At 33.9% G+C, this 27,656-nt stretch overlaps 2 protein-coding genes across 2 annotated transcripts; one reads left to right on the top strand and one right to left on the bottom strand.

Annotated features, from left to right (window-relative positions):
• Positions 1-7,653: 7,653 nt before the first annotated feature.
• Positions 7,654-13,308, top strand: LOC122581884 (protein FAR1-RELATED SEQUENCE 5). The gene is made up of 3 exons (XM_043754199.1): positions 7,654-7,794; positions 8,881-9,446; positions 12,966-13,308. Coding segments are annotated over exons 1-3 (762 nt in total). The 5' UTR covers positions 7,654-7,793; the 3' UTR covers positions 13,161-13,308.
• A 1,622-nt stretch (positions 13,309-14,930) lies between these two features.
• Positions 14,931-18,182, bottom strand: LOC122581955. The gene is given in 9 exon segments (XM_043754287.1): positions 14,931-15,237; positions 15,683-15,754; positions 15,846-15,967; positions 16,245-16,304; positions 16,496-16,574; positions 16,773-16,858; positions 17,150-17,237; positions 17,820-17,830; positions 17,832-18,182. Coding segments are annotated over 9 exon segments (876 nt in total). The 5' UTR covers positions 18,087-18,182; the 3' UTR covers positions 14,931-15,134.
• Positions 18,183-27,656: the final 9,474 nt, after the last annotated feature.

Here is a 27,656-nt window from a genome sequence, read left to right as displayed (position 1 = left end):
ATGATTTCCAGAAGATACCTCAAGAGCATGTTGCCTTTCTTGCTAAAGTTTTTACAACTGCAGAACCAAAATCTTATTCAGAAGCTAGTAAACATCCAGATTGGGTTGAAGCAATGCAGAAAGAACTTGATGCATTGGAGAAAAATGAAACATGGGTTTTAACTTCTTTACCCAAAGATAAGAATGCTATTTCATCTAAATGGGTTTACAAGACTAAATTTCATCCAGATGGTTCAGTGGAGAGATTAAAAGCAAGATTGGTCATAAGAGGTTTTAATCAAGAAGAAGGTACAAATTACAAACATACATTCTCTCCTGTAGCTAAATTGGCTACTGTCAGGGTTCTTATAGCTTTGGCTACTGCTAAGGAGTGGCCATTACATCAGCTTGATGTAGATAATGCATTTTTGCATGGATATATTGATGAGAATATCTACATGATTCCACCTGAAGGTTATAATAAAGTTGTTTTTGGACAAGTTTGCAAGTTAAGAAAATCTTTATATGGTCTCAAGCAAGCTTCTAGGCAATGGAATTTGGAGTTGTCTAAATTTTTGATTGGTTTTGGATATGTGCAGTCTAAGCATGATTATTCTCTTTTTGTTAAGAAGGATAATGATAATTTCACTGCAGCTCTTGTATATGTGGATGACATATTGATTACAGGGAATAGTGAAGAAGAAGTAAAGGCTCTCAAGCAAGCTCTTGATGACAAATTTACTATCAAAGATCTGGGTTTAGCTAAATACTTTCTTGGAATAGAGTTGTGCAGAACTAGTGATGGGATTTATTTGAACCAGAGGAAGTATGTACTTGAATTATTGCAGGATGCTGGATTAACTGCTTCCAAACCTACTCCTTATCCTCTTCCTCCTAATCTCAAGTTATCTCTCAATAAAGGTACACCTCTAAAGGATCCTAGTTCTTACAGAAGATTGGTTGGCAGATTGTTATATCTGACCATGAAAAGACCTGATATATCATATAGTGTGCAACATTTGAGTCAATTTGTCTCTGCACCTAAGGATGTTCATATGCAGGCTGCTATTCACTTGTTAAAGTATTTGAAAGGGTCTATTTCCAAGGGTTTATTTTATCCAAAACAACCACATCTGAAAATTACTGGGTTTTCTGATGCTGATTGGGCATCCTGTTTAATGACAAGAAGATCATTGACTGGATATTGTATCTTTTTGGGTCATGCTTTGGTTTCATGGAAAACTAAGAAACAAGTGACTGTCTCAAGGTCTTCTACAGAGGCAGAATACAGGTCCATGGCTGCTACCACATGTGAGCTTTTATGGTTGAGCTTTTTATTAAGGGATTTACATGTTGAGGTCAAATGTCCCATAACTTTGTTTTGTGATAACAAGTCAGCCCAACAAATTGCTGCAAATCCTTATTATCATGAAAGAACCAAACATCTTGATATAGATTGCCATTTCACCAGAGATAAGGTTGAAGAGGGATTTCTACAAACTGCTTTCATTCCTTCACACTTGCAGCTGGCTGATGTGATGATTAAGGCATTGAATAGAGTAAAGCATTCCTTTTTGATTGACAAGTTGGGAGTTGCAGATGCTCCAACTTGAGGGGAGGATGAAAAATATTAAAGTGTATACAAGTTGGAGGATTGATTATGTACAATTAGAAAGATATAGTAGTTAACTGTAAATACAAAGTAAATTAGTTAGAGTTAGTTATAACAGCTTTAGTTAAGTCGGTTATGTTAGATTAGAATATAAATACACTTCTTGTAATTCATTTTTGGTTAATAATAATCATTTTCACAAATATATCATTTTGTTCATAAGTATAATCATCAAATTTTTTTTATGGTTTAAACATAGAGAAAAGTGTGAACAGAACCATTTATTGTAAAAAAAAAGTTTGAAAAGTTCTAACTTATGTAGAGAGAAGAGTCAAGAATCCATCCTATCTTAAGTTTGAGAACCTGCAGATGAAATTTATGTTATGTGTATATGTATGTATATATATATATATTATATATACCTGTGAGAGGAAGAGATGAATTTGGGTTTGAAAAATGAAGAAAGACATCGTCTAGTGAAGCCATGAATTGAACGACTTGCCATATGGTGTGATTTGATTTGATTTCGGTATATTCCGTATTATATTAGATCTTCAGGGCGTGTTTAGTTTGAGTTTTCTATTTCTAGTATCCTACAACTAAAAGACCTTTAAAAATTCTGAAAACGCATTCAAAATTTAGGAGCTATGTATGTTTATTAAATTTAAAGGTTTAATTTATAATTATTTTTTTAACTTCGACCAGAACTACAAAGCTTTAGCCCTATGTGTTGAGCATCTACAGTTCAAAGCACGACCTCTAACTCATTACGGATTAGAAGATATGATTTTCTTAGTAAACTATCGCAAAGCAGAAAAATTACACGAAAAATTCACATAGTCACACAATTAATTATCCAATTATCTAGCATAATTAACCCTAATGATCAAGATTTCATATCAATATATCTAAGTAAGAATCATAAATGATTTGCATGAAAATTTCATGATTTTTACTTCTTTTTAACCATTAAAAATAAAGGTACACATATAAATACATGCAATTTATCACATAAACATGCAATTAATCAAAACTTGGATTAGGAACCCTAAAAAACAATTTTTTTCCTGGAAAAATTTCGAACCATATATATATATATTAAATAAAACCTTTTTCATATTTAAATAAGGTAATTAAATTACAAAATCAATTTAAATATATATATATATAGCTGAAAATTTTGAAGATCAAGAACCCTAACCCCCTTTCAAGTTTTGATTTATTGGTAATCAAAAACATACATAGTAGGCTCGTGATACCACTGTCGGGTTATATAACTATTATCAAATCAAATCACAAAGCACGCAGCGGAATATACAATCTATGTAGTTAATTAATTAACCAAGAGAGAAAACGTGTACCTTAAATTGGAGAGAATAAAGCAAGAAACCTTTATAAGGTTTGAATTAAACCTCTCTACGATTGCACACACAACGTTGGAATGTATGTATGCTAGTACTTGATCACGAACCGAACAACCTTTTGTCAATACCCAAATACTCGAACCAAACAAAACCCGAAACCCTTTTGTATTATTGGTTTCAGCTGTAGCCAAGAGAGAAGAGGGAAGGAGAGAATTTTAGGGTTTTAGAAAACCTTATGATTTGTGTGTAGAAAACAATTAGGTTTAGGTCTCTATTTATAGGATTAGGTAACTTGTTTGCAAAGTTTAAGATTTTCAAAACCCCCCCTTCTCCTTGAGATCAACACCCCCCCCCCCCTTAGAACATTCTAGATTAGTTTTCCTAATTGTTTCCTAATCACAACTCTCCTTCGTCAAGTCCGTTAATTAAATACCGTTAACTATTAACCCTTTTAACGGACCATCGTTAGTTTTTCGTGATCAAATTAATTAATAATTACATTTAAATATATTAATTAATTATAGTTACATTCATGTTGAGGTGTGACCCCGTAGGCTTAAATACTTTCCGGACATACGTTCATTTTACGTGATCATATTCTAACAGACAGAATAGCGACGACACGGGCGATGGCGATGGTGGCGAGGACGAGTAGTGGTGGCGGCGGTAGTGTTGTGATTTTTAAATGTAAAAGTAATTGATATAAGTATTGTTGAAGGATGTATGTTCTAAATAATTTCATTAAAGGTATATATTATGGGTATAATTTTATTAATGACCAAAGAAGATGGATAGTTTGGGATTATCAAGTTATAAGGTACTATAGATGCAAACGAACCTTTCTCCATTATTGAGACAAGGCATACAACGCCAACATGAAATAAATAATGTCCACCATTATCACAAACTTGCATGTTTTTTCAAGCCCAAACCAATAGTTTTGGAATATGTACATACACACGTACAAGTGCAGTACACTGTACATGTAATATCAACTACCTGATTGTGTTCTAGCCTACCAGTGATCTTGTGGAGACCTGTTGATAATTACCATGTATGCTCCGTAAAATGACTACCACGTCACACATTACAAGACTCAGAGGTGGTACCAGAAAAAAATCTCAGAGGAGGTAAAATTAAAAAATCCGTGAAATATAAATATAAAAGGGGTCAAAATATTAAAAACCTATAAGAAATTTTTTAAAATTGATAAAAAATTTAAAAATACATGACAAAAACTAAATTTTGAGGGGGGCAATTGCCCCCTTTACCCCCCATGTGGTACCGTCCATGCAAGTCAATGCGTTTTAGCTAATTATTTGATCTCAGCTATGTCAAACAATTGTTTGTTGCTGAAATTAAGTACTAGTTCAAAGCCTAAAAAGTTGTCTCAATACAATAATGTGTAATGGAATCACAGATAAACCTACGGAATAAAGACCCCATTATGTATGTATTTTCTAAGGATTTACACTTTTATCGAAGAGTGATATCTACAATGTATGCATTGCTGCATTCGAGAGCTTAGCTTGACTTCAAACTATAAGAGGTGCAAATTAATCAATCTGCATCATTATAACTAGTAGCTAGATACATTTCATAACAAGTGCACATTATTGTGAAATAGTCAAAGAATGATGTCTATTTGTAACAATTGTCGAATGGGTATCTCATATCATCTTATAGTATCTCATAACAATACATATCATCTATCTCATAACAATACATATCATCTCAGTTCATCTCATATTAAGTGTCCTAATTTGACTTTCTAAGTTTTTTTCTTCTGACTTATATGAATTGATTGTGTTTTAAATGTATTTATCATTAATAGAACTTTTGTCAACTAATATATAACATAAACAGAGATATTTACGGTCAAAGTCGAAAGAAAAAGACTTGAGCAGTCAAAATAATACAACTAAAATGAGACAGATTATATCTCATAAGGATGATCCTGGAGAGGAGGGGCGGTTTAGGGTTCTTAGAGGGAAGGAATAACTTAATTAGGGGATAATAATATGATCTACTTACTTCTAATCATGTTTTTGAAGTTTCAGGAATGACAAGAATGTTCCTTAAGCTTTTAAACTACACATAAAAAGCTTAAATCCTTCACCGAAAATACAATCGACATTTCAAGCAAGCATAGACCATCTTAAAATGTTTTCAATATACGGCCATTTAAGAATTATTAAAAGCATGTATAAGGGGCCATTTATGAATTGTTAATTAGACATAAGGGAGTCGTATAGTCGTATGCTTTTTATAAAATCATTTTCTAGTAGAAGAAGTTTCAAGGCAGGATACCTAAAATCGATCCCTTTGTAAAATAATAATAATTGGCGTTTGTTTATTTCGTGTGAGATGTCGTTGCTGCTTGGTAAACCTGTTACAAGCTCTATTGCGCCCCCAGGGTTGGTTGCTTCATCAAAACCTCTGACGAACATATCGGTTTCTTTGTTTCGTCCCGCGGCTATCGGTTTATCTTCTCGTTGTTTTCTTAGCATCAAAAGTAGTTGGCGTGAAGTTGACTCTGTATACGACTAAAACCTTAAGATCCCTGGCCGCCACAAATCTAGGGCTCTCAATGATATTAGAATCCGACCATAACTCTCAAAACAAATCAAGACGTTTAAGAACCTTACGAATTAGTCAACACTAACCTACAACATGTATGACGTCTCATAGGGGCCATAACTCAAACGAGAGTCCTTGTCTCCATTCGAGCAAATTCTAGATCCCTCATTGGGCTCTATAAATACCCCTCACCAATCTTATTGGAAGACCAATGAAAAACATACACAAACACCCTCTCATAACACTTGGTGGCGTGAAAAAATACTGATACTTCACACCTATTCAGAACTGCCAGCAAGTCTAAACAATCCATTATCATTTTCAAACACAAGATCAAACCCTATTAATTTAAATGTAACTTTACCCTTAAACATAGGGAAATTCACAAGGTCCCTTCTCAATCGCAAAACTACTATTTTGATTTTTTGTTGCATTGTATTACTTTGTTCTCTTTTTGATTTTTATTAATATCTCAACGGAGTAGTCACGGAAAGGCCAGGTATTATGTTTGATTTTTAATGTGTAAGTGTTGGGTCTGTGGTTTGAAAGCGTGATGACGTCGAGGATTTGATTCGTCGAATCTGATGTTGTTGTCGCAACGTCGAATCATTTAGAAGCAACTGGTTGGGAACGGAAAAAAGGAGACCATTAGTTACCTAGGTGGTTCTTCCCGATAGTGAAAGTAGACGAGTGGTTGTTTCTGTTGATTATTACTGATAGTGGTCGTTCTCGGGGACTGTCAACAGCGGTGAAAGTTGACTTGTTGTGGTTACCGACGGTGGTTGTTCCTGGTGATCATTTTCGACGAAGGTTCTCCCTGATGGTTATTAAAGATTTAGTGGATTATGTTTATTTGTATGTTTGTGTATGTAAATAAATATATATTTTTTGAAAAAACCTAAATAGAGCCCTTAGGACTTCATTTATCATACATAAAAAGATTGTACATTTCCGTATTAAAAGTCCGCCGTTGAATTTTATGATAAGTGTACAACTAGGCAACTAACCAACCTAGTTAACTAAATCGGGTAACAAAAAATAACCGGGGGGGGGGGGGGACCGTAACTCTTTGGATTTAAATTGGTTTATATATATATATATATATAGCCCAACTGACTATGTTTATGATTTCCCAGTTTAATTGTATATGAATACAAATAAACCAGAATGATTATCAATAACTATTAACATTTTATGTTTTTTTTCCTATCATTAAGAATTAATAAGTAACTGCTCAGTGCCGTTTTTCGCGGGTTTTGAACCCCAATACCTTGACGGCGTATGGGGGAGGTTAAGATGTAGGCAGACCTTACCTCTACCTAAGTAGAGAGGCTCAGTTTCTACCTAAATGGTAGAAAAGGCCCTCCAACCTTTGCATGGGATGAGGATCGAACCCATGACTTCTGTCTGCAGAGGCAAAGGTGTTTACCACTGATCCATCCATGATATCATTAAGAATTAATATTATCTTTTAATTTATTAAATTTTAAATATTATTTAACTTTTATACACAGCAATTGTCATAATTAGGAAGCGTCATTGTAGTGTCGTACAATGTCGTTATGGTTATTTTAATATTGCATTTATCTTATTTAAATATTATCTAATTAAAATGCGGTTTACCCATCAATATTAAATCATGAGCAATGCTATATCCACAAACAAAATTTTACAAACAAAAACTACAAACACATGTGGCATCAATAACCACCAATGAAACTATATTTATTTTCTTTTTCTTGAATCACTTGTTTTTTCTATTGGTCCACATGTGTTTGTAAATATGGTTAGTAAACTTTTGTTTGTAACTATATCATTTCTCTTAAATCATAGATGAATATCGAATCCGACTAGGCCTATGTGAGACTCGCACCAACAACAATAAATAAACCGAATCTCTGTAGGTGGAGTATAATAAGCATGAGCACGGGTCGATACCCAGACCGGACTAGACCGAACCCGAAAAACCATTGATATACTGGACAGAAGCCCTGACCGTTTGGTGTTCAGTCGGGTCGGTTCGAGCAGGTTTGGGTCGGGCTTCGGGTTTCCGGTCCATATGCTGAGGTAAAGAGATGCTTCATAGGTCCATGTGAAACTCGCACCAAAAAACACAAAGTCTCGTCTCTATTTTAGTTTTTGAGTGTTGAAGAACCAGACTCGATTACCCCTGTTTCTGTTCATCCCTCTTTTATTATCACATCAAAAACGCTCCGCCTGCTCCTCCTCACCATCCCTAATCTCAATTTCAAGTTGTTAGTAAGTTTCTTCCGACCCTTTTCTTCTTTCTTTAATTTCAATGCAAACCCATGTCATTTCTTGAATTATTTTTCATAAAAATGTCACCTTTTTAATTGATTTGTGATATTAGGCCTTGTTCAAACCATACTTCTAATTTTTTATTATTATAGGGAGTATCCTGAAAATCCATTTAAGTACAATCCTGAAAAGATTCGACTCACTTGCGTAACCTGAACAGGGAAAACCTCGTCGTTTTTAATTGTTGCGTAATTGTCTTCTTAAATTTTGATTTTATGCAAATAGCTATAGATTTCAGTTGATTAATTTTTGAGAGTGATATTATTAACCCAATTCTATTGATTCCTGAACTTTAATTTCTATTGGCTAATATCGGTTAGATATCCTCATATCTTATATATAATATTGGTACTTTTGTTACTATGATGCTCGAAATACCGAACAAGAGGGAAGAGATGTTGGTTTGCAAAATCCGAGTGTGCTTAAAGTTGATTTTATAATAGCTTTAGATAAGTGAAGACGGAGATCTAAATTTTTGTAGTACTTCTTTTAATATATCAATGAAGTAGGATATATATCATATTAAGTTTTGCTAAAGGTTAAGCGATTGAGAATGCACATAGTTATAGCCTATATCTATACTATGTATCAAACTTTAGATGTTAGCATAATGTGTATCCAAATTTCAGATATTGTTAATGTATTTCTTTGGTGTTATTTTTGTTCTGACGAATCATATGGATGTCATGTGGTAACTTCTGTAAATGCCGCTTCAAAAAAAGTACTAGCAGATACATACATTAGTAATATTTGAAACCTTGATACACACATTAGAAGCTTCGCAACTTAAATAATGAATATAAATATAGACAAATATACAATAGACTTTGGACAAAACTTGAATACATCTAGAAAGACTTATCTTTTTTTGTAAAAAAAACAAAAACTGATTATGTATAATATGCTACGTAGATGACATACTAGGCATCCTTTGTGTCTGTGTTTCTCGCTTTTTAGTCTTTCTTATTCTTTTTTTGGTTTTGTATGTCAACATATTAATGCTGAAAATTGTTATTTGTGTTACAGTGGATTTTGATGTTGATGATGATGTCAATAGCGAGGTATTGTTAAATTCTGCAGACATTGAAGGCACAAAAGTAGATGAAGATGGTATGGTAGGATGCTCCATTGAAGGCGTATTTGAAAACAATCATGATATAAAACTTGATCAAGAAGAGTCAGGAAGAGGTTTGGCTCCATTTGATGGACCCCACACGGTCAATAACTCAATTCTTATAGAAGAACCATATGTTGGAAAGGAGTTTGACTCAGAAGCAGCAGCACATGCATTTTACAATGCGTATGCTACTAGGGTCGGGTTTGTTATCCGTGTCAGTAAGCTTTCTAGATCAAGACGTGATGGAACTGCTATTGGAAGAGCTCTAGTATGCAATAAAGAAGGTTTTAGAACACCCGACAAGCGGGAAAAGGTAGTCAGGCAAAGGGCAGAAACACGGGTTGGCTGTAGAGCAATGGTGTTAGTTAGGAAAATAAGCTCGGGCAAGTGGGTGATTACAAAATTTGTCAGGGAGCACACTCATCCATTAACACCTGGAAAAGGTCGTAGGGACTTGATCTATGACCAATACCCGGTTTGTCTTCTCCCTGATTTGTTCAACTTACTGATGTTTTTAATTTTATGCTTAATTCCATCTTATAATGGAGGTATGTTGGATGTGGTTTTGGAAAGTGATTATGTGATTTGTAATAAAGATACTGAGGTGCTAAGAAATAAATAGATAAAATAACCAATAAATCAAAATGACCCTTTTATCGAATTTAGTACCATTTGTAAAATGTAAATTAAAGTCTCTCAGATGAGGTAAAAATAAGGTTTATCTACAATTAAGTTTGATTTCCATCAGATTGCCAGCTCTGTTGCATCTGATACGCAACCTATCATTTTGATAATTTGAGTAAAAAATTTTTATCCAATCACCAACAAACTGATTATTGTGACTTTTAGACGTTATAATCAAATAATGAGTTCTGAAACAAAAATCCAAACACCTGCTTATATATCAAATTGCTATTTAGTTACTTGCATTATATTAAACACTTGAAAATCTTGACATGATTTTTATTTGTTAATCAGCTGATATAACTGTGTGAACAGTATATGAGTTTAGGGTCCAACACATACACCCGGCTTAGAATTAAATTATGGTTACATATATAGAAGTGATTTGGATTTTAATTTAGAATATTAAGATGAACCTGAGTTAAGAAGAAAAGATAAGATTATAAATGAACTACAAAATAATATAAACTGTGATACATGGCTCCTTGTCATTAAACAAGGCATGGAAGATAGAGAGATGGTTTGTCTTTGACATTATTCGAGTACACTACTTTGGTCATTTTGCCAAGAATGTGTATATAACCCCCTAACTCTGAGACGATTGCAGAGCAAAAAACAACTGAGCAATTGTGAGAAAGAACCACAAAGTTTATACCGTCTTTGAGGTCTTTCATTTATTTCAATTCACATTAGTCATGTCCAATTTAAACAAAAATACTGCAACAAGGCTGGTGAATGAATACCTACTTCAATGTAGAACAATATTGTACAAAATCCGTTCAGGAAAAGCTTGATGAAGGAACAACTTTTGACGAAAGGGCTAGGGATATTTCCTATCGATAATAGACTTGTCACAACTTATCTATGCTGACCCATAATATAAACCTGATTGACTGTATTATCATAACTCCCGGACTTCAAGGCATATATAATATACTATTGCAACAAGTTAAACAATGTAAGAAACTATTTTCACCTGGTATGCTTCTGAATTGTTTAGTTTAACTGTTTAAGTCATTTTCGTTCATCTTAACCCTTTCTTAGGATCTAGGCAACTAAAAACGATGGTAGGCTTTTTGGATCTTGTTAACATGATGATTGAATTGCAACCATTAGGAGGGGACAACAAAAACATTGTTTGATAGATTCAGATTCTTCATCTTTAATATCCCCAAGGGCGGGGGCAGATCAGATTAGAACTTAGAAGCCGCCAGGTTTAAAGATACCACATAACGTCGTGTGGATGACTGGAGAAGATCAAGTCTATCTGAATTTATACGGCAAAAAGTGAATGTTTTGCCAGCTATATGATTCTTGGTTAAGATTTTATATCCATGTCATGTGGGTTTATGTTTCTTGGAGTATCATCGTATTTCATTCTTAGGCTTAGGCATGGTGCAACTTTTGATACTATTTGTGTATATGCCCTCTTCACTTAGTGGTCTGCTTCTTCTCAATATTTCTTGTAGCCTTTATTCATTGTTTATGCTTAATAGTATCTTTAACTATTTTTAGTCTAAAGTGAAGGAATTATCCAATTTCTCTTGAGTAATATTATACATTTGTTAAGACATACTGAATTTAACTTACTTCAATTGCATTGATTGGTTATGAAAATGGTGCTGTGAAGGAAGTTCATCATATGACTAGGTGCCCAATGGTAGCTAAATTATGAAAGTCCTGATAGCTTTTTCATAACGTACTTCTGTCAACGAGGATGTTCTCGTGCCCTGATATCTTTTTCAGTCAATTCTTTGGTTGTGTTCAGCCACATATAGGGAGTATATATAATGTTCTTTTTTGTTGTTTACACGCATGACTGTTATTTCCAGTGGTTCATTCAGACCCATAGTGACATCATGAGTTACAATGCACATTACTACCGAGGACAACCCTAAATTGAATGAATTGTAGCTGAGTTTAACCATAAAATTAACCATTTACATATATGGCACCAGCTGTTAGGAATGTAAAAGTTCATACTGGTTTTGCTCTTATATTTGGCTAGTGGAACTAGAATGTGTCCAGCTAAAAGGGATTTAGTTGAGATGATCTGAATCTTCAGCACCAATTACAAACGGCAATAGAAATCCCAAGTCTTGCTGAGACTATACGTAGTCCAAGGGATCAGTTTCAATCAGGGTGCCAAAGTAGGGCTTGCTTATAATCATCATCACTATTTAAATTACATTTATATATATATATATTTTTATCTATATATATATTTACTCTTTAAGTTGGACATGCTTATGTTGATCATATCAATTTTCTTTAATTTTTTTTTGCTCCTTGTTTATTTTTTACTGTGTACGAAATGAACCTAGATCCCAAGTTTTCTCAATATTGTGTTTAGAAAGGGTATTTTACATCTTATATTGTTGATAAAAGATTTTCAATAAGAGTATAAGACTGCACGGCAAATAAAATGTTCCAATTTCGATGGGGGTATGTGGATGGAGTCTTTCATTATCTTTTAGGTTTGTCAGAAATCTTTAGTTGTTCTGTGTGTTATTTAGGAGTATTTCCATATTAGCTTTGTATAGTTAATATATTTTTTCATGCCCTCACACAGCTCTCAATGGTCTGACTCTACATTTGATTGAGTTATTACTTATTAGTACTTTAGTAGTCTTAGCGGAGGCACAGTGTGTGTGTTTTGGGGGGGGAGCAGGTTCAGATAATGACCTAACGGGTCAAAGCTAGTAGTTTTTTGGTGTTGGTTGAAGCAGGTCGGCACCTTGGGTAGGATTGGGTTGACTGTAAAAAATAGAGTATATAATTAATGGGTGCATGATTAATAAGTTAAGTATAATTATTGATATAATAAATCCGTTAAGCCAGTTTGGACTTCGTTGACAATTGTTTTAGGATGTTTTATGCAATAAAATTACTCTTATGCAACTTTTGACCTGGTTGAGGCCCTTTTTGCTGAGCAAACATTACTTTTACCTGTTAGAGATTAAACGTAACCAAATCAACCCATTCGCAAGTAAATGGCTCCTAATTGTCATATTTAGTAGTCTGCCTGTTGCTCTTCCATGAAATGAGGTTAGTACTAACAAAACAAAGCAATGCAATGGCTGACTTCCAAGTTTCGACTAAACTGCATACCACAAAAAATGGTACTCACACATATTGTTTATTGAATAAGCGGAAAATTAGCCTTTTGGTATGTGTAGTAGCTCTACTATGTATATGTATGTGAAACTGTCTATGAGATCTATGGTTAATCTTTATCTTGCATATGTTAGTTTTTTAAGCACATTTTTATACTGCAATCTTATGGCAACTTTTCATTCGGATTTTGCAGAATGAGCATGATAAGATTCGGGAACTATCACAGCAACTGGCAATAGAGAAAAGAAGATCAGCAACCTACAAAAGGCATCTTGAAATGGTTTTTGAGCACATTGAAGAACACAATCAGTCTTTGTCAAAAAAGATTCAAAACGTTGTAAACAACTTGAGTGAGATGGAATCTAAAGAGATTGAAACTCGTAGATAGCAAGTTTGACCAACTGTTTTACCAAATAAGTCAAGTTTATTACAAGCGTGTTTGGGATTGCTTATCTATAATAACTTTGAACTTCTAAATGTGATAACTGAATATTGGCCCATTATGCTTTGATAAACGATTTAGACTTCAGCCGTGACATATTTGCATTATGTTTATTCATTACATGAATCCAATTCAGCACCAGTCATGAGTCATCTGTACAGTTCATATGGCTTAAGGACATATTAAGGACATATTATCATCATGGTCATCAATTCATCATCAGCATACTTGTCTTCATTTTCTGCTAATTCGTCATTAGTACTGCCAATCGCTACAACATTTTTTTGGTTCTCTTGTACCTTTAGTTCCATCACTAATAATAGTGTCTTAGCAGGGCCACCGTAAAGTGCAATATGTCTGTGATATACTACTAGTTCCTTTGAAGTGCCTTATGGTCTCTAAGTTTTTCTTTCTTCTTTTAATTTTTTATAACGACATTGTAATCTACTCTTACTGCTTACACGCATGTCTGAGATGAAACCCAGACTTTGAATTTTTTTAGTGCCTCAAGCTGTCAAGTTACACTAAATAAGCACATGGGAAGGAAGGTTGTTTTCATTCACAATGAATTGGATTCTTGTAATCCTAGATTAGTACAGTCTTATTCCAAATTCAATTTTTTGATTACCAGCCCAAAGGTTTCTTGAGCAAATTGTCAATTTTTATTAACTTAAATGGATTATTTTTTTTCTTTAAAATACCATATTGTTCAACTCTTACTCCTAAACTACATAAATGTCTAGGATGTAACCGAAGACTTCTTAATGGAAAAATGGGTATTTTGGGTGTGTGGAATTGGCCTGAAATAAGTGAGTAAACGAATGAAATTTATTACGTGTAATTAGTGTGTATGTGTATAAATGTAATGGATTATATATATACACACCTGTGGAGAAAGAGATATGAAATGAAGAAAAAACATCGTCTTGTGAAGGCATGACTAGCCATTTCATGAATAACTTTGTTCATCTTTTGGGGTCTGATGACATGAAAGCTAAATGTGTTGGTTATTTTTCCTGGCATCACCAAAGAGAAATACTGGTGACATGATTCTTGATGCACTTCCATTTGAGTCGAGTTATAAAAATGGGTCGAAACAATACACAGGATGACAGGAGTCGGGACTATGGATAGTTCTTATAAAAAGATTCGCATGTGTGGCCATACATACATGAAAGGCATTGCTAGTGCTTGTCTACATTCGAAGTACCATTATATATACGAAAGGCACTGCTAGTACTCATCTACATATGAAGTACAACGTTCTAGATAACCATCTCATTTTTCACACAATTTTTACAGCAAATCATGAACTTTGCACACATACAGAAGAGCCAAGTATAATTTACGACTAAAAGACTAACCACTCCCAGCAATTTGAAGAAAATTCTTCATCTACAAGCAGAGAATTGATTGTGTACAAATTTGTATAAAACACTATTATAATTTCATAATGAATAAGGATGCATAATATATCGAGTGTCCCTACCAAATAGTCTCATCAAGGTTAATTTCAAAACTTAACAAAACCAAGCATATTCATCAATCTCTTTAACTCCGTTTTTTCGGGTTTAGGGTTTAAACTGTAAACCACTGTCAAGGATTTGGAGTATTGGAGAATGGTTCCCATCTAACAGAATTGAGTGAGATCTTCAGCCAATTGGACCCAAACGACTGCAGAATAAAACACATAGATAGAAAGCAAAGACCAGAAGATCAAAAAAGCACAACATACATATCTATAAGACTAATTTGTACACCTAGTCCAGCGAATAGCCATCTCTTGGCTAACCCTATTCTCAAGGGGGCAGCAAGCAGTAGTACAGGACTATTCACATGTCCATCGGCTACAACCTCTCGACCTAGACCTAGGCCCTGACTTGCTCTACATGAATGAAGCTTGTAGGTCATCATCATATCTTAGATCTTAAAGTACTTGTATCCATCTTCTGGGTTTTTCATTCCCTCTTCCCAGTCACCCATTGACCGACCGCCAAAAACTACCTGCTGAATACCTAAATACCTGACAGTTAAGAACACAAGACAATGACAAATTTTGTAAGCAAGCTTAAACAAAGAGTACCAACATGAGGGAGCAGGTCATGCACATTCTGGATTGAAAATTTAACTTGGCATTTTCGACCCTTTTGATCTCTAATTCTTTGAGTGAATAAAATCAAATAAATTAGCATAATAGGTAATTGGTTAAACGCCTTGAGAGCTGGGCCAAATTGTGTCATTATGCAAAAATCTCTGAAATCATTTTATTTTAAAACTAGTTTATTAATAATTACTAAGAAAAAAATTGTATTTATATGACACCATCATTTACAGAAAGTTCGTAAATTTTGGACAAAAAGTGGTTTGAGTGAACCCAATTCAGCCATGCCACATTCACCCATTTTGACACGTCATCAACCCACCCATTTTGACACGTCTAATTGGAATAACGGAAGAATGATGCTTACTCTGAGCTCAGAACGGTGAGACAGTTGAGAAGTACATCAAGAGCAAAGTAATCTGAAGTACCGATGTCTACCCTGTTGAACATATTTCAGAAGTTTTGATTTTTATCAAACTACTTCCTAAACATATAGCAGCAATACCAAAAAATAGTATTTAAATTTGTACCACACGCGTCCCCAGTTGTCCTGAAACTCAACATCACTAACATCATGAAACGATGATGGCATCACAGTGAATCCCTTATCTGCATCATACAGAGGATTGTATTCCATTGATGCATTTGCCAGCTACAGTATGAAATACCATCATCAGCAGTGGTACATCAGAAAAAGATACAGTAAAGTATGTTTCAAGTTTTAGTTTTCTAATACCAAATGATGAGAAGATGACAGACATTGATCTTATGTTTTACATGTTAATATTAAAAAAAAAATCCATAAATTGAAGCAATATGCTCAAGAACATGCATAGTAAGAACCAGAAAGTGATCAGCTGCAGCACTTCATTAGGCTCTAAACTAAGTTCATATTTTGATTAAAATGATGTTTTGAAACTTATTGTTACCTGCAAATTAGAAGAATTATATGCACCTAAACGTCCCATGACATACCATGACTGAATAACCTGTCACATAGAGAAGCAGATTGTTTTATTTACGCTGTAGAAGTCAAAGAAGCAGAAATTGTACTTCCAGTTTATAAACAGAAAAAATGAAAAAGTCAAAAAAACATTCTGAAAGCTTGGTTTCCATATAAACCAAATAGTGAGTTGAAAAAGACATGGAACGGAAAGAGGATGAGGGAGAATCTACATACACTGCCAATCAGATCAACATCCCTATCAGAAGGTGGTCCATATAACTTGAACCATATATTGGAACCAACAGGACTGAAGCTGTTAAACACAAACAAAAACAATCATCTCTTTTTGTGACTCAAGTAGATATTTAAAACGAAATTCATAGCAAATTAGAGAAAACATTTTCTTTCCACATAAGGTATAGGTGACCTTAATTCTAAGAGCCGGTCAGATTGTTTTACTTATTTAGCAATTACGAAACAGTAATTACACGAGAAAAGACAAATTATATACTCTCTAAAGGTGACTTTGAAAGCAACAACAGAGCCCGTTTTAGCCTTGTGAAAATCCCGCCCCTTCTTCCGAATCCTATCTTCAACCTGTAAAAATCATGTATGTAAACATGTTACGTCTCTTCAACCTATCGAATCATGTTTGTAGACACTTGGCGATTATAAACTAAGATAGTTACTAAAGATAGCACACAGAAAAAATGTCTTACCATACAAACTAAATTAAATCTACTGGATAAAAGCTCAGTGTAAGCGGGAACACTATTGCTCAAATATCAGAAAGTGTTGTATATAAATCAAATTCTAACGCAGGACATATATTATTACATTGTGCACATGTATCATGTAACTTGACAAGAGAGAAACAAACATTATTACCTTCTGTCTCATCTGCTCTGGCTTCCCAATGGTATCACCCAAAACATTTCTAAGTTCAACATCGTTTTTTGCTGCATCTTCCAAGACCCTGCAACAAAAAACAACTCAAACAAAATATAAGGAAAGTCATCCCACCTAACCTCATATACATAAACTGATAAACATAATCAGAAAGACATACCCTAAAGAAAGGTCTCACTTCATAATGAATAAGCATTTTAAAATAAGCAAATCCCAAACACCATCCAATATACACCAGCTATTTTGCCGTAATATATAATAACATACCTACCTTTTCAAATCCCACCGGGTACAACGTAGAGGTACCCAGGGAAGGGTTTGGAAACTGTCACGGAATTAGGCCACATTGACATACATCTAAGTAAAAACACTCACCCTCCATCCGCCGAATACGGAAAACCTCATCCGTTTATATATTAACATACCTTTTCGTCGGGTAACTTATTAGTCATATAATTACTTAAATCTTACATTCTAGTCATTCACTCATTTGGGCCATTTTGTAACCAATAAATTCAACATTTTCTTTATCTAATATAATCATTTTCGACACCCGGCTCATCCTTATAAAATCAATAGATTATCATTATACTTACAATAAAACTAAATAAATAAAAGAAATAAAAAAGTAGTGAGTATTATTACTTACTTAGCCCAAGAAAGGATAATTATGAAGACGATCATATTCACGTTTCCTTTTTTCTTCTCTCACTTTAAGTAACCTCCGTCCTCTAGCCGTCGTACCTGACCCTCTGACGTCATCTCCACCGTCGTTACCGGAACTTTTTGTAATTGCAGTGATACATGCTGTTCTTCCGGTCACCGGAGGAGAAACATATTTGTGGCATAGATATAAAATTTCTTGTTTTAGTGAAATTGAACAAGAATTATAATTAAATGCACTGGACATGTACATTTTGTTTTTTTATAAAAATAATGGAATTATATTTTGGATGTGTAATATGTTAGAACTGTTTTGGAGGGTTTTTTTGAGGATAAGCTCCTGGGTTTTATTTCAGGGGTGACATAGGCACATAGCTAAAACTTTATGTTTTTTAATTAACTCAAGTGAAGTTTATTGTGAAAAACTTTTGGTTTTTCATATGTAAATTTTTTTTATTTGGTGTATGTACGTATGTACTTTCTTGAACTATATTATGACTGTATATAGTTTATATCAATATAACTCGTTTAAAAAAAAAAAAACACCATATATATGGTGTATCTACATATGTACTTTCTTAAACTATATTGTGGTGTTTTTTTTTTTAAACGAGTTTTATTGATGTAAACTATATACAGTCACAATATAGTTCAAGAAAGTACATATGTACATACACCAAATAAAAAAAATTTACATATGAAAAACCACTTTAATCGGACTTTGAGTGTGAAGAGATTAAAATGGATTAAACCTAAAGTGGTCAAAGGAAAAAAAAATTTGGGATTGGGGGTCGAGTCATTGGTTTTCACCCTAGTTCGTTTTTGATAGATTCCCAAACAGGTTTGGTTCCGAATTATACCCAGAAACAAGCGATATGGGAAAAGGTTTTTAAAGATGCTCAAAAAAAGTCTTCAAGAAGCCATGCACGCTGCAACCGAGTTAGGTCTTTATCAAGCAACTCCAACTCGAGCTTAAGCTTCTCAACAAAATAAAGGATGATTTTGAATACTAGTACAGAGATCGTATCATCTTTGTTGCCTTAACTTTTCTTGCCTTAACTTTACTTGGTTTTTAAAAACTTATATATATACGAGAGTAAGTACCCGCGCGGTGCGGCGGTAAAAGGGTAGGGTGATAGGTCATAGATTGTGATATGTCATAGAGTGTGATAGCCAAACGCCTTAACCGTTCGGGCTCCACCCTCGGATCTAAAAATTCGTCGAAAGTATATTAAATGACATTTCTAATAAAAAGAACATGAAATTTTAAAAACGCCCATATAATTTTTATAATTTATCGAATTATGGTTTTGAGATAAAAGATTTTGAATGAATTAGAGAAATTTATGGAGGAGAGAGAAAAATGCGTGGTTGAGATTTGAGGAGAGGGAAAAAAAATGAGTGGTTATTTTAAGGTATTATGAATAAGTGATAAGGGTATTTTAGGGTTTTCACTTATTGAAAGTTGAAATTTTGGAGGAGGAAATGCTTTATAATGTTGTAGATATATATATATATATACACACTAGAACTAATACCCAAACGATGTACGGATTTACGATATATGTGCGATATACACCGCAAATCCCGTAAAAAAGGATTTACGTCAAAAGAAATTAAATTATGCATTCTTTTTATGATAAGAAATTAAATTATGCAGTCGTTTTATGATATATAGACATACATAATCATATTAGTGTAAAATTTAAAATGAATATTATGTTTAAAGTTTTTATTTCCATAAAAAAAATATTAAATAATCTAAATAATATATATCTGTAATTATTAAATTATAAATTTTACGATCAAAAAATAAAATTGATGATGGAAATCTATATTTATGGCAATGTTAAATAAATATTATATATTTAATATAAGAGTCTGAATTATATTAGATCTATATTTATTATCAATTAATTAATTAAAAGTTTTAATTGTATATGGAATCTAAAATCTAAAAATTAAGATAAATATACATTTAAACTAACATGTGTCGCTAAAGAAACATGCCACGTGTCGATCAAAATAAGTCTCAATCATGTTTTAGTTTATTGGTATATATATATATATATATTTGAAAGGCAACAACGGTTAGATGGCAAACACTTCCACGCGGATGCGCCCATACCGGTTCAACTCATGGTAATGCCCTAAAGGGTCTGCTCCCCATGGATTTAGAAATTGATATTAATGTTCGTTTGCAACTAGATATTTATTTTGGCCATACTTTGTTTTATTAATTTGAATCTTTAAGAACTATCTTTTGTGTCATGTTGTTGTTATAACTGTTAGGAATAAACTGGACACACAAACACAAGAACCAGAAAAATAACAGAAGGAAACACACAAGATTTAACGTGGTATCTCACACTAAACTGTGTGAATCCACGGGGGCAACTGGTTTTTCTTCTTTGAATCCCACACAATACATGTACAAGAGATGATATAATATATAGGCTATAATTAGGTTTAGCAAAACTTGCTCTCCAAGTTTAGACTTAACAGAACCAGGCCTAACAAAAGAGGCCAACTTCATGCCTAAACAAACAAGGCCTTCTGTCTTTAGAATCTGTTGTAGCTTTATGTGGGCCGTATATAACAATAACCCAACAATCTCCCACTTGGTGTTTTCGGACCTCGAAGTGCAGCATCTTCAATCTCTTTTGTACCTTTGTACTAAGAACTAAATCATGTTCTTCAATGCATCCTATTTAGCCCCTGGCCTCCTCTTCAGATAACCTAAAGGCCCTTAGTCACGACAATCTCTGTCCCTGACTCGTTCTTTGTCTCTACTGGCTCCCACTGAAACGAACTGTCGGATTATGAGTAATCCCGAGAACAAACGTTCTCCTTTAAAGCAGATAATAAACTAGAGAGACTTTAACAGCTGGAATACTGGTTCTCTTAACCAGTGTCTCAAAACTCTGCCTGAAGCACAACACAATGCTCCCACTTTCATAAAAACCCTAAATGGTTTCTTTGAACCTTTCCTAGCACGTTCAACCTGAATCTAAGTTGTAGCTCTCGGTTTGCTATCTGTAAAGCAAACCTTCTTCTGCCCACGATATTTTATGAACCAGATTTTGTTTTTCTTCTGAATTGGGATGGCCACTCCCTAAGACGATAAACTGGCCATATAAAGTGAGCTTTGTTTATCTTGAGCCATGACTAGATTACCTTAAGAAAGTTCCACTACCCGTTCCTGAACTTACCCACATGCCCCTGTCCAACTGCCCGAAAATCGACTGCTTTTTCAGACTTGAAATAACCGGGCATCCTTCAGCACACCGTGCTGAAAATTTAGATCTGATCTTCACTATCCAAAATTTCTTTCTCAACAACCACCAACCAAATAAAAAAAAAAGCAACTAAGCCTCCTGCTTCTATCCCCCCTTTTTTCTAGCTAAGTGTGACCTAGTTCAAAGCTTCATGCTTGATGAATTTTTCATGTCTGCTTCTTCTGCTTTCGTTGGAATAACTTATGCCTCAAGAACAAGTTGTCTTGCTTTTCCGTTCTTATACTAGGCACAAAGGAAAGAATAAAACTTGGTTTGAAGGTACTTGATCAAAATAGTCCCGCAAAAAAAGCCCTGAAACATCTCATGTCGTCCCAAAGAGACCTAAAACAGCCCCTTCTGTGAACAATCTCTTTTTCTCTGCTGTTAAACACACTCTCAAAACAACCCCCCTGGTCTCGAAAACCAGTTCTTCCTTCTGCTAATTCACGACCCCTCCCTTTCCAAAAAAAAAAAAAAAAACCAACCTGCCAAATCAAGCACAAATTTGCCCAACTGAACCCTAATCTGCCCAAATGAACCCGAATCCACCAAAATCAGACCTGATTAGACCAAATTCTGCTTAAATCATACCTAATTGAGGTTGTTCTGGGTGACGGTTGTGGTGGCTGGTTTTGGCGGAAACCCTAATCTGGGTGACCATTGGGTAGGTGACGACTGTGTGATATGTGTGAAACCTGCTCTAATACCACTTGTTAGGAATAAACTGCACACACACAATCACAAGAACCAGAAAAATAACAAGAAGGAAGGACACGAGTTTTAACATGGTATCTCACACTAAACTATGTGAATCCACGGGGGGCAACTGGTTTTTCTTTTTTGAATCCCACACAATACATGTACACGAGATGATAGAATATATAGGCTACAATTAGGGTTTAGCAAAACTTGCTCTCCAATTTTAGACTTAACTGAACCAGGCCTAACAAAAGAGGCCAACTGTCAGGCCTAAACAAACAAGGCCTTTTGCCTTTAGAATCTGTTGTAGCTTTACGTGGACCGTAGACAACAATAACCCAACAATAAGAACTTCTGTATGTTTTTTCTATTTTTTAAAAAAGTATTATGCATTTTTTTCCAGTGAAACACTTTATCTCTTGCTAACGTTGTTGATGGTCATCGGGGCTTCATTGGCACCTAGTGTACCACACATAATGAACTACTGAACGCCTAGTGTGCTAATTCCAATATTAGCAATTACAGTGCTATCTTGTGTATACGCTCTTTACTCATATTTAGGACTTCCCATGACGAGTACCACTACACGAGTTGTCACGATTGTGAATGCTTTAACTGAAGCCTAATCGCTTTTGTAAGATTCTTCTGCATTACTATTTGTTTTTCAGATTATATTTTCAAACAATTTTAAAGCGACCCTTACATCTGCTTTGCTGACATTACTTTTGACCTTTGACTTTTGTGCACATTATGTGAACTCGGTAAATAGTAATTTTGATGACTTACCTGAAAAATCATGTTTTCAAAACTCAAATTGCTATCTTTATTAATTTTGATGACTTACCTGAAAAATCATGTTTTCAAAACTCAAATTGCTATCTTTATTATATAGGGAGAAGAGAATATGAGGCTGTTAGGCACCTAAGTTGAGTGAAAAGCTCTTACATACCTTTTTTTAAACCATAAAAATCATGGGGGCCAAACATTTATTCAAAATATTAAAAAAATTAATATGTGAAGGGTTTTTCATCCAAGTTGGATGAATAACAGCCTCATACTCACTTTTCCCTTATTATACAACATATATATTTCGTTTTGTATGTTAATACTTATTAATATATGTTTTGATATTAATATATGTTTTGAATAAAAATTAGTATGAACCCATGGTCAAAATATATATTAATAAGTATTAAAAATATAGAAAAATAGTGTGTAAAAAGAGATAGGAAATAGGTTTTAAAAACACGACTTTTGGGTAGATGATCCAAATCTTTGTTTATCAAAGCTAACAAAATACGCATGCAACAAGTCAAAGAATGAAAGTAATGCCTGCAAAACATGAGTAAAGAATCAGTTTTAAAAATTATCGAAAATATTACCATCCATAAAACTAAAGGTTAATGCAGAAACACACAAAAGCCAAATAGACTTTAGTTACGGAATCCACAATAATAAGAGTTAGTGCAGAGGTACTCGTCATGAAAATCTATATACGAGAAAAAAGCAGACTCACAAGTTATAATGTAATTGCTTATATTGGAACTTGCTTACTAGACGTTTGGTAGTTCATCATGTGTGGTACAATAAGTCCCAAGGAGACGTGACAACCATCAATAACTTTAGTAATAGATCAACTGCCTCATAGCTCGAAAAGAAAACATGATTCCTTAAAGTAAAAGATAAAAAACATAAATAACTTCTTATAACATCAACATGCACACTAACAAAATTAATTAAAAAAATAAAATATGATTAAGATAAATACCCAGATGCAAACGAAGATCAATGTTCTAAAAGCCGAGTAAAGTTAAAGCAACAAAGATGACACGGCCTCTCCACTACGGTCTTCAAAATCAAGATTATATCTCTCGTTTTTGGTAATGTATATAAATAAAAAAGTAAATTACACTTTTCGTCTCTGAAGTTGGCACGTTTTTCACTTTTCGTCCCTTAAGTGAAAAAATTACAATTTTGACCTTAAAGTTGGCAGATTTTTTCAATCATCGTCCCTCGTCAAACGTCGTTAAGTTTCGGCCGTTAAGTCGGACACGTGCAAAACACGTGAGGGACTGAAACTGCAAAAAATGACAATTTCAGGGATGAAAATTGAAATTTATTTTTCTAGTTGTCATCATCTTCATCTTCTCCGGCTGGCTTTCGTCGGAAAATTCGCCAGAAAACTTAAAATGCCGATATCTCACTCATTTCTTCGAATTAGACCATGAAACCACCATCAAACTTCTCAAAATTAATTTCCGCACAAATCCTAACCAAAAGAATCTTAAAATGTCGATATTTCATGAAATGTAAATTAAAAGCATCATAAATGAAATTATAACCAAGACCCAATTGACCAAAAAAAGCAACAAACTAGCATGGAACTTGTACGAACTGGCAACTTTGAGTGCGAATAACTTATAACCGAAACGAGATCCAATGAATCAGTTGTCACACCCGAATTCTTTGTACCTCAATTTACTAATCTAACTATTGTAACAACTTAATAACCTTAACGATTGACCAGTAAACTATATCGAAAACCTTACGATGAAACTAATATCTAACTAAATCGCCAAAAATGAAAGGTAACGAATCGCTATGAAACTTAACACAATACTAGATGAATCAATAGTAAACCTGTAACAACTTTCAGAATGAGATTTCGACGTAAGGATTTCACGAACAACGGATTTAAAGTTTCTATACAAAATATAGAACAAGAGCTATAATCAACCAAATGATGAACTGTAAACTACTTTGAACTTCTATTACATAAACTAAGAATCAGGTGACGATGATCGGAATTTTTGATCTGAAATAATTGAGTTGTCGGGGCTTGTTAGGCCTCCTGGTCCTTTCGTCCCTCTTTGCTCCCTTTTATATATACTTGTAATTTTTCGATCTTATGTCTTTGCCTCATTGACAAAAACCGAACCCACATGAAGGTCTCTCCCCATTTTGTACTTTTCTTTTTGGTGCAGAGCTTATGGAATAATAAATGAGGCACACCATTGGTGTCTTAATGAGAAGCACGTACACCTAATCCAACATCGACTTATTTACGAAAACAGAAATATTGCATTCTTGGAACAAGCTAAATCATACAGAAATATTGCTCAAAATCCATGTTAGGATTCGTGCAGAAATTAATTTTGAGAAGTTTGGTGGTGGTTTCGTGGTCTAATTCGGAGAAACGAGTAAGATATCGGCATTTTAAGTTTTCCGGTGAATTTCCCGACGAAAGTCATCCGGAGAAAATGAAAATGATGACAACAGAAAATTAAATTTTAGTTTTTGTCCTTGAACTTGTCATTTTTTGCAGTTTCAGTCCCTCACGTGTGTTGCACGTGTCCGACTTAACGGCTGAAACTTAACGACGTTGCGAGGGACGATTATTGAAAACATCTGCCAACTTTAAGGTCAAAATTGTAATTTTTTCACTTAAGGGACGAAAACTGAAAAACATGTCAACTTCAGAGACAAAAAGTGTAATTTACTCTAAATAAAATTATCATGTATGCATTGTGGCATCTACAAATAAGAAAAGTAGTTGAGAAGGTGTGTCATGTTTTTCTTATTTTTATTTGTACATATTTATATTACAATGGTTTTTTTTTTGTTTGTTTTGGTATTATTTTACAGTTTTTTTATATAAAAAAATGTTTATAATTATTAGAAAAAAAAATTATCTATCGAATTTGAATATGTGCTTTTTGTGTTTAACCAATCTTTATACCTATATTATATTTACAAAAAAAAAAAGCTCGTTGAAAGTTACATGAAGGAAATTGCTTGGTCTTTAATATAATATTACACTATCAGTCATTTATATTCAAAAAATCTTCATTAACTTTTATATCAATTACTTTTACATTAACTATTTATATCACTCAACGCCGACCTCTACCACCAACAATCGTCCCCACCAGCACACCATCGCCGCCATGACCACTGTCGCATTGTGATGACACCGTGCTAGTATATACAAAGAAAATATAAATATTATGCAAATAAAAACAATTGAATAACAAAATTATAATCTTTTATATATATTAAAAGAGAACTTTTAATTATAAATTGAAGAAATCAAGACCCTTCATTAAATTTCAACATTTAATATCCACCATTGGATCAACTTTGATGACATCATCTTTGACTAAACAATTAGTCATATACATTTTCAGTCCCCCAACTTTAATAGATATGAGACTTTCAACAAAACCAATACTATTCGTGTCTCTAATTATTTTGAGGTATCATGGATCATTATAAGTCAACTACTTCCAACATTCAGCCACATATAAGGGGGGAGGGTATGGCTTTGATACCAGATAGGGGGAGGGTATGGCTAATCTACAACCTTTTTAGATTTTAACTCAATGGAAAAAAAAACGCATGTTGTAATTTGTAAAAAATATAATCATTTATGACACTACATAGAAACTAAAATACACTCGTCGGGTGAATGAGAAACAATGTCAAACCTTGGTCTTAAAAATTATATTTATACTATGGTTAATTTATGAAAACAAGCAGTTAATTTTGATTGTTCTTAATCTACTTATTATTGTGTCAGTTTTTATAGCCTTTAAGTATTTTTTTATATCATTGTGCTAACTTTTTATATGTATAAATACAGTTTTTTATGAGTTTTCCCCGCGTTTCACGCGGGATATAATCTAGTGTTATACTATAAGTGGTGAACCAACATGATATATAACAATAAGGGTAATAAAAAAAAAATAACAAAAACAAAAAAGAGTAATAAAAGTTCTAAGCAAAAAAGAAGATTTGTAAACAGCATATCAATACAAGCATATAGAGGTAAACAAAAACCGGTTTCTACCCAACCCGACCCGAAAACGAACCGTTTTTTTGGTCAACGAAACCAAAACCAGGTTTTACCCAACCGGACCCGGTTTGAAACTGGTTTGGGGTCAAACTTTGACCGGTTATTGACCGGGTTTGACTCGATTTTTTTGACCAAAAACTGAATCCGACCCGAACTCAACCCAGTCTCTAACCGAAAATAAAAGCCGAAAACCCAAACCATTTTGTAACCGCCGGGTTGGGTCAAACCCGAACCGGTTTAGATCAAACCCGGTTGTTGACCAGTTTCGGGTTCGGATTCGTTTTAAAGTTCAAGTTCTAACCCGGTTTTTTTTTACACCTCTACAACATACAACATATATAGAAATAAGAAATAACAAGGAACAAGTGAATATAACAACTTAGAATAATAAAAATGTAAAGTAGTAATAATTAAAGTAAATACTCAAGAATAAAAAAATGTAGCAACAAATAATTCAAAAGAAAAGATAGTTGTATGTTCACAGAATGTTAACATTCCCTCATTTGATGGAATCTCCATTCCTTGAGGATGGTAGAAAGAATTTAATTCCGTCCCTCACTTGAATCTTAAAAAAATCAAAAACATTCCGTCAAATTCCATTCCTTCAGATTCCAATTCCTTTAAAAGATTTCATTCTTTCCAAAAACATTCTGTGAACCAAACGCACCCTTATAGTTCATATACCAACATGAAAATCGAAAAGTAATAACAAAGCACAAATAAACAAAAACAAAAAGAAGCTAGGCTGCTCAACTATTAACCTGCTATAACAAAGCACAAATAAATAAATAAACCAAGTAGGCAGCTAGCCAACTAGGCTGCTCGGTATGCAGCCTGGCTAGCAGCTTGCGTGAAACACTGTTCAATGAGCATTTACAGGCATAATCGAGCATTTAACAGATGCGTAGAAGTATTCAGTGAAAATATTTATAAGCGTTTGTACACTCGCATAATCGACTATCTAACAAATGCATAGAACAGGCTGCCCAAC

The sequence above is a fragment of the Erigeron canadensis genome, chromosome 9 (genome assembly GCF_010389155.1).
Source record: "Erigeron canadensis isolate Cc75 chromosome 9, C_canadensis_v1, whole genome shotgun sequence".
In the NCBI taxonomy this organism is placed as follows: domain Eukaryota; kingdom Viridiplantae; phylum Streptophyta; class Magnoliopsida; order Asterales; family Asteraceae; genus Erigeron; species Erigeron canadensis.
Note: the sequence above shows the minus strand (reverse complement) of the source record. Positions and strands in the feature narration are given on the sequence as shown.

Bases quoted from the DNA above. Each gene is read 5' to 3' on its own strand.
- LOC122581884 (XM_043754199.1), top strand. The intron at 9,447-12,965 runs GTTTGTCTTCTC...CGGATTTTGCAG, and splicing joins TGATCTATGACCAATACCCG to AATGAGCATGATAAGATTCG.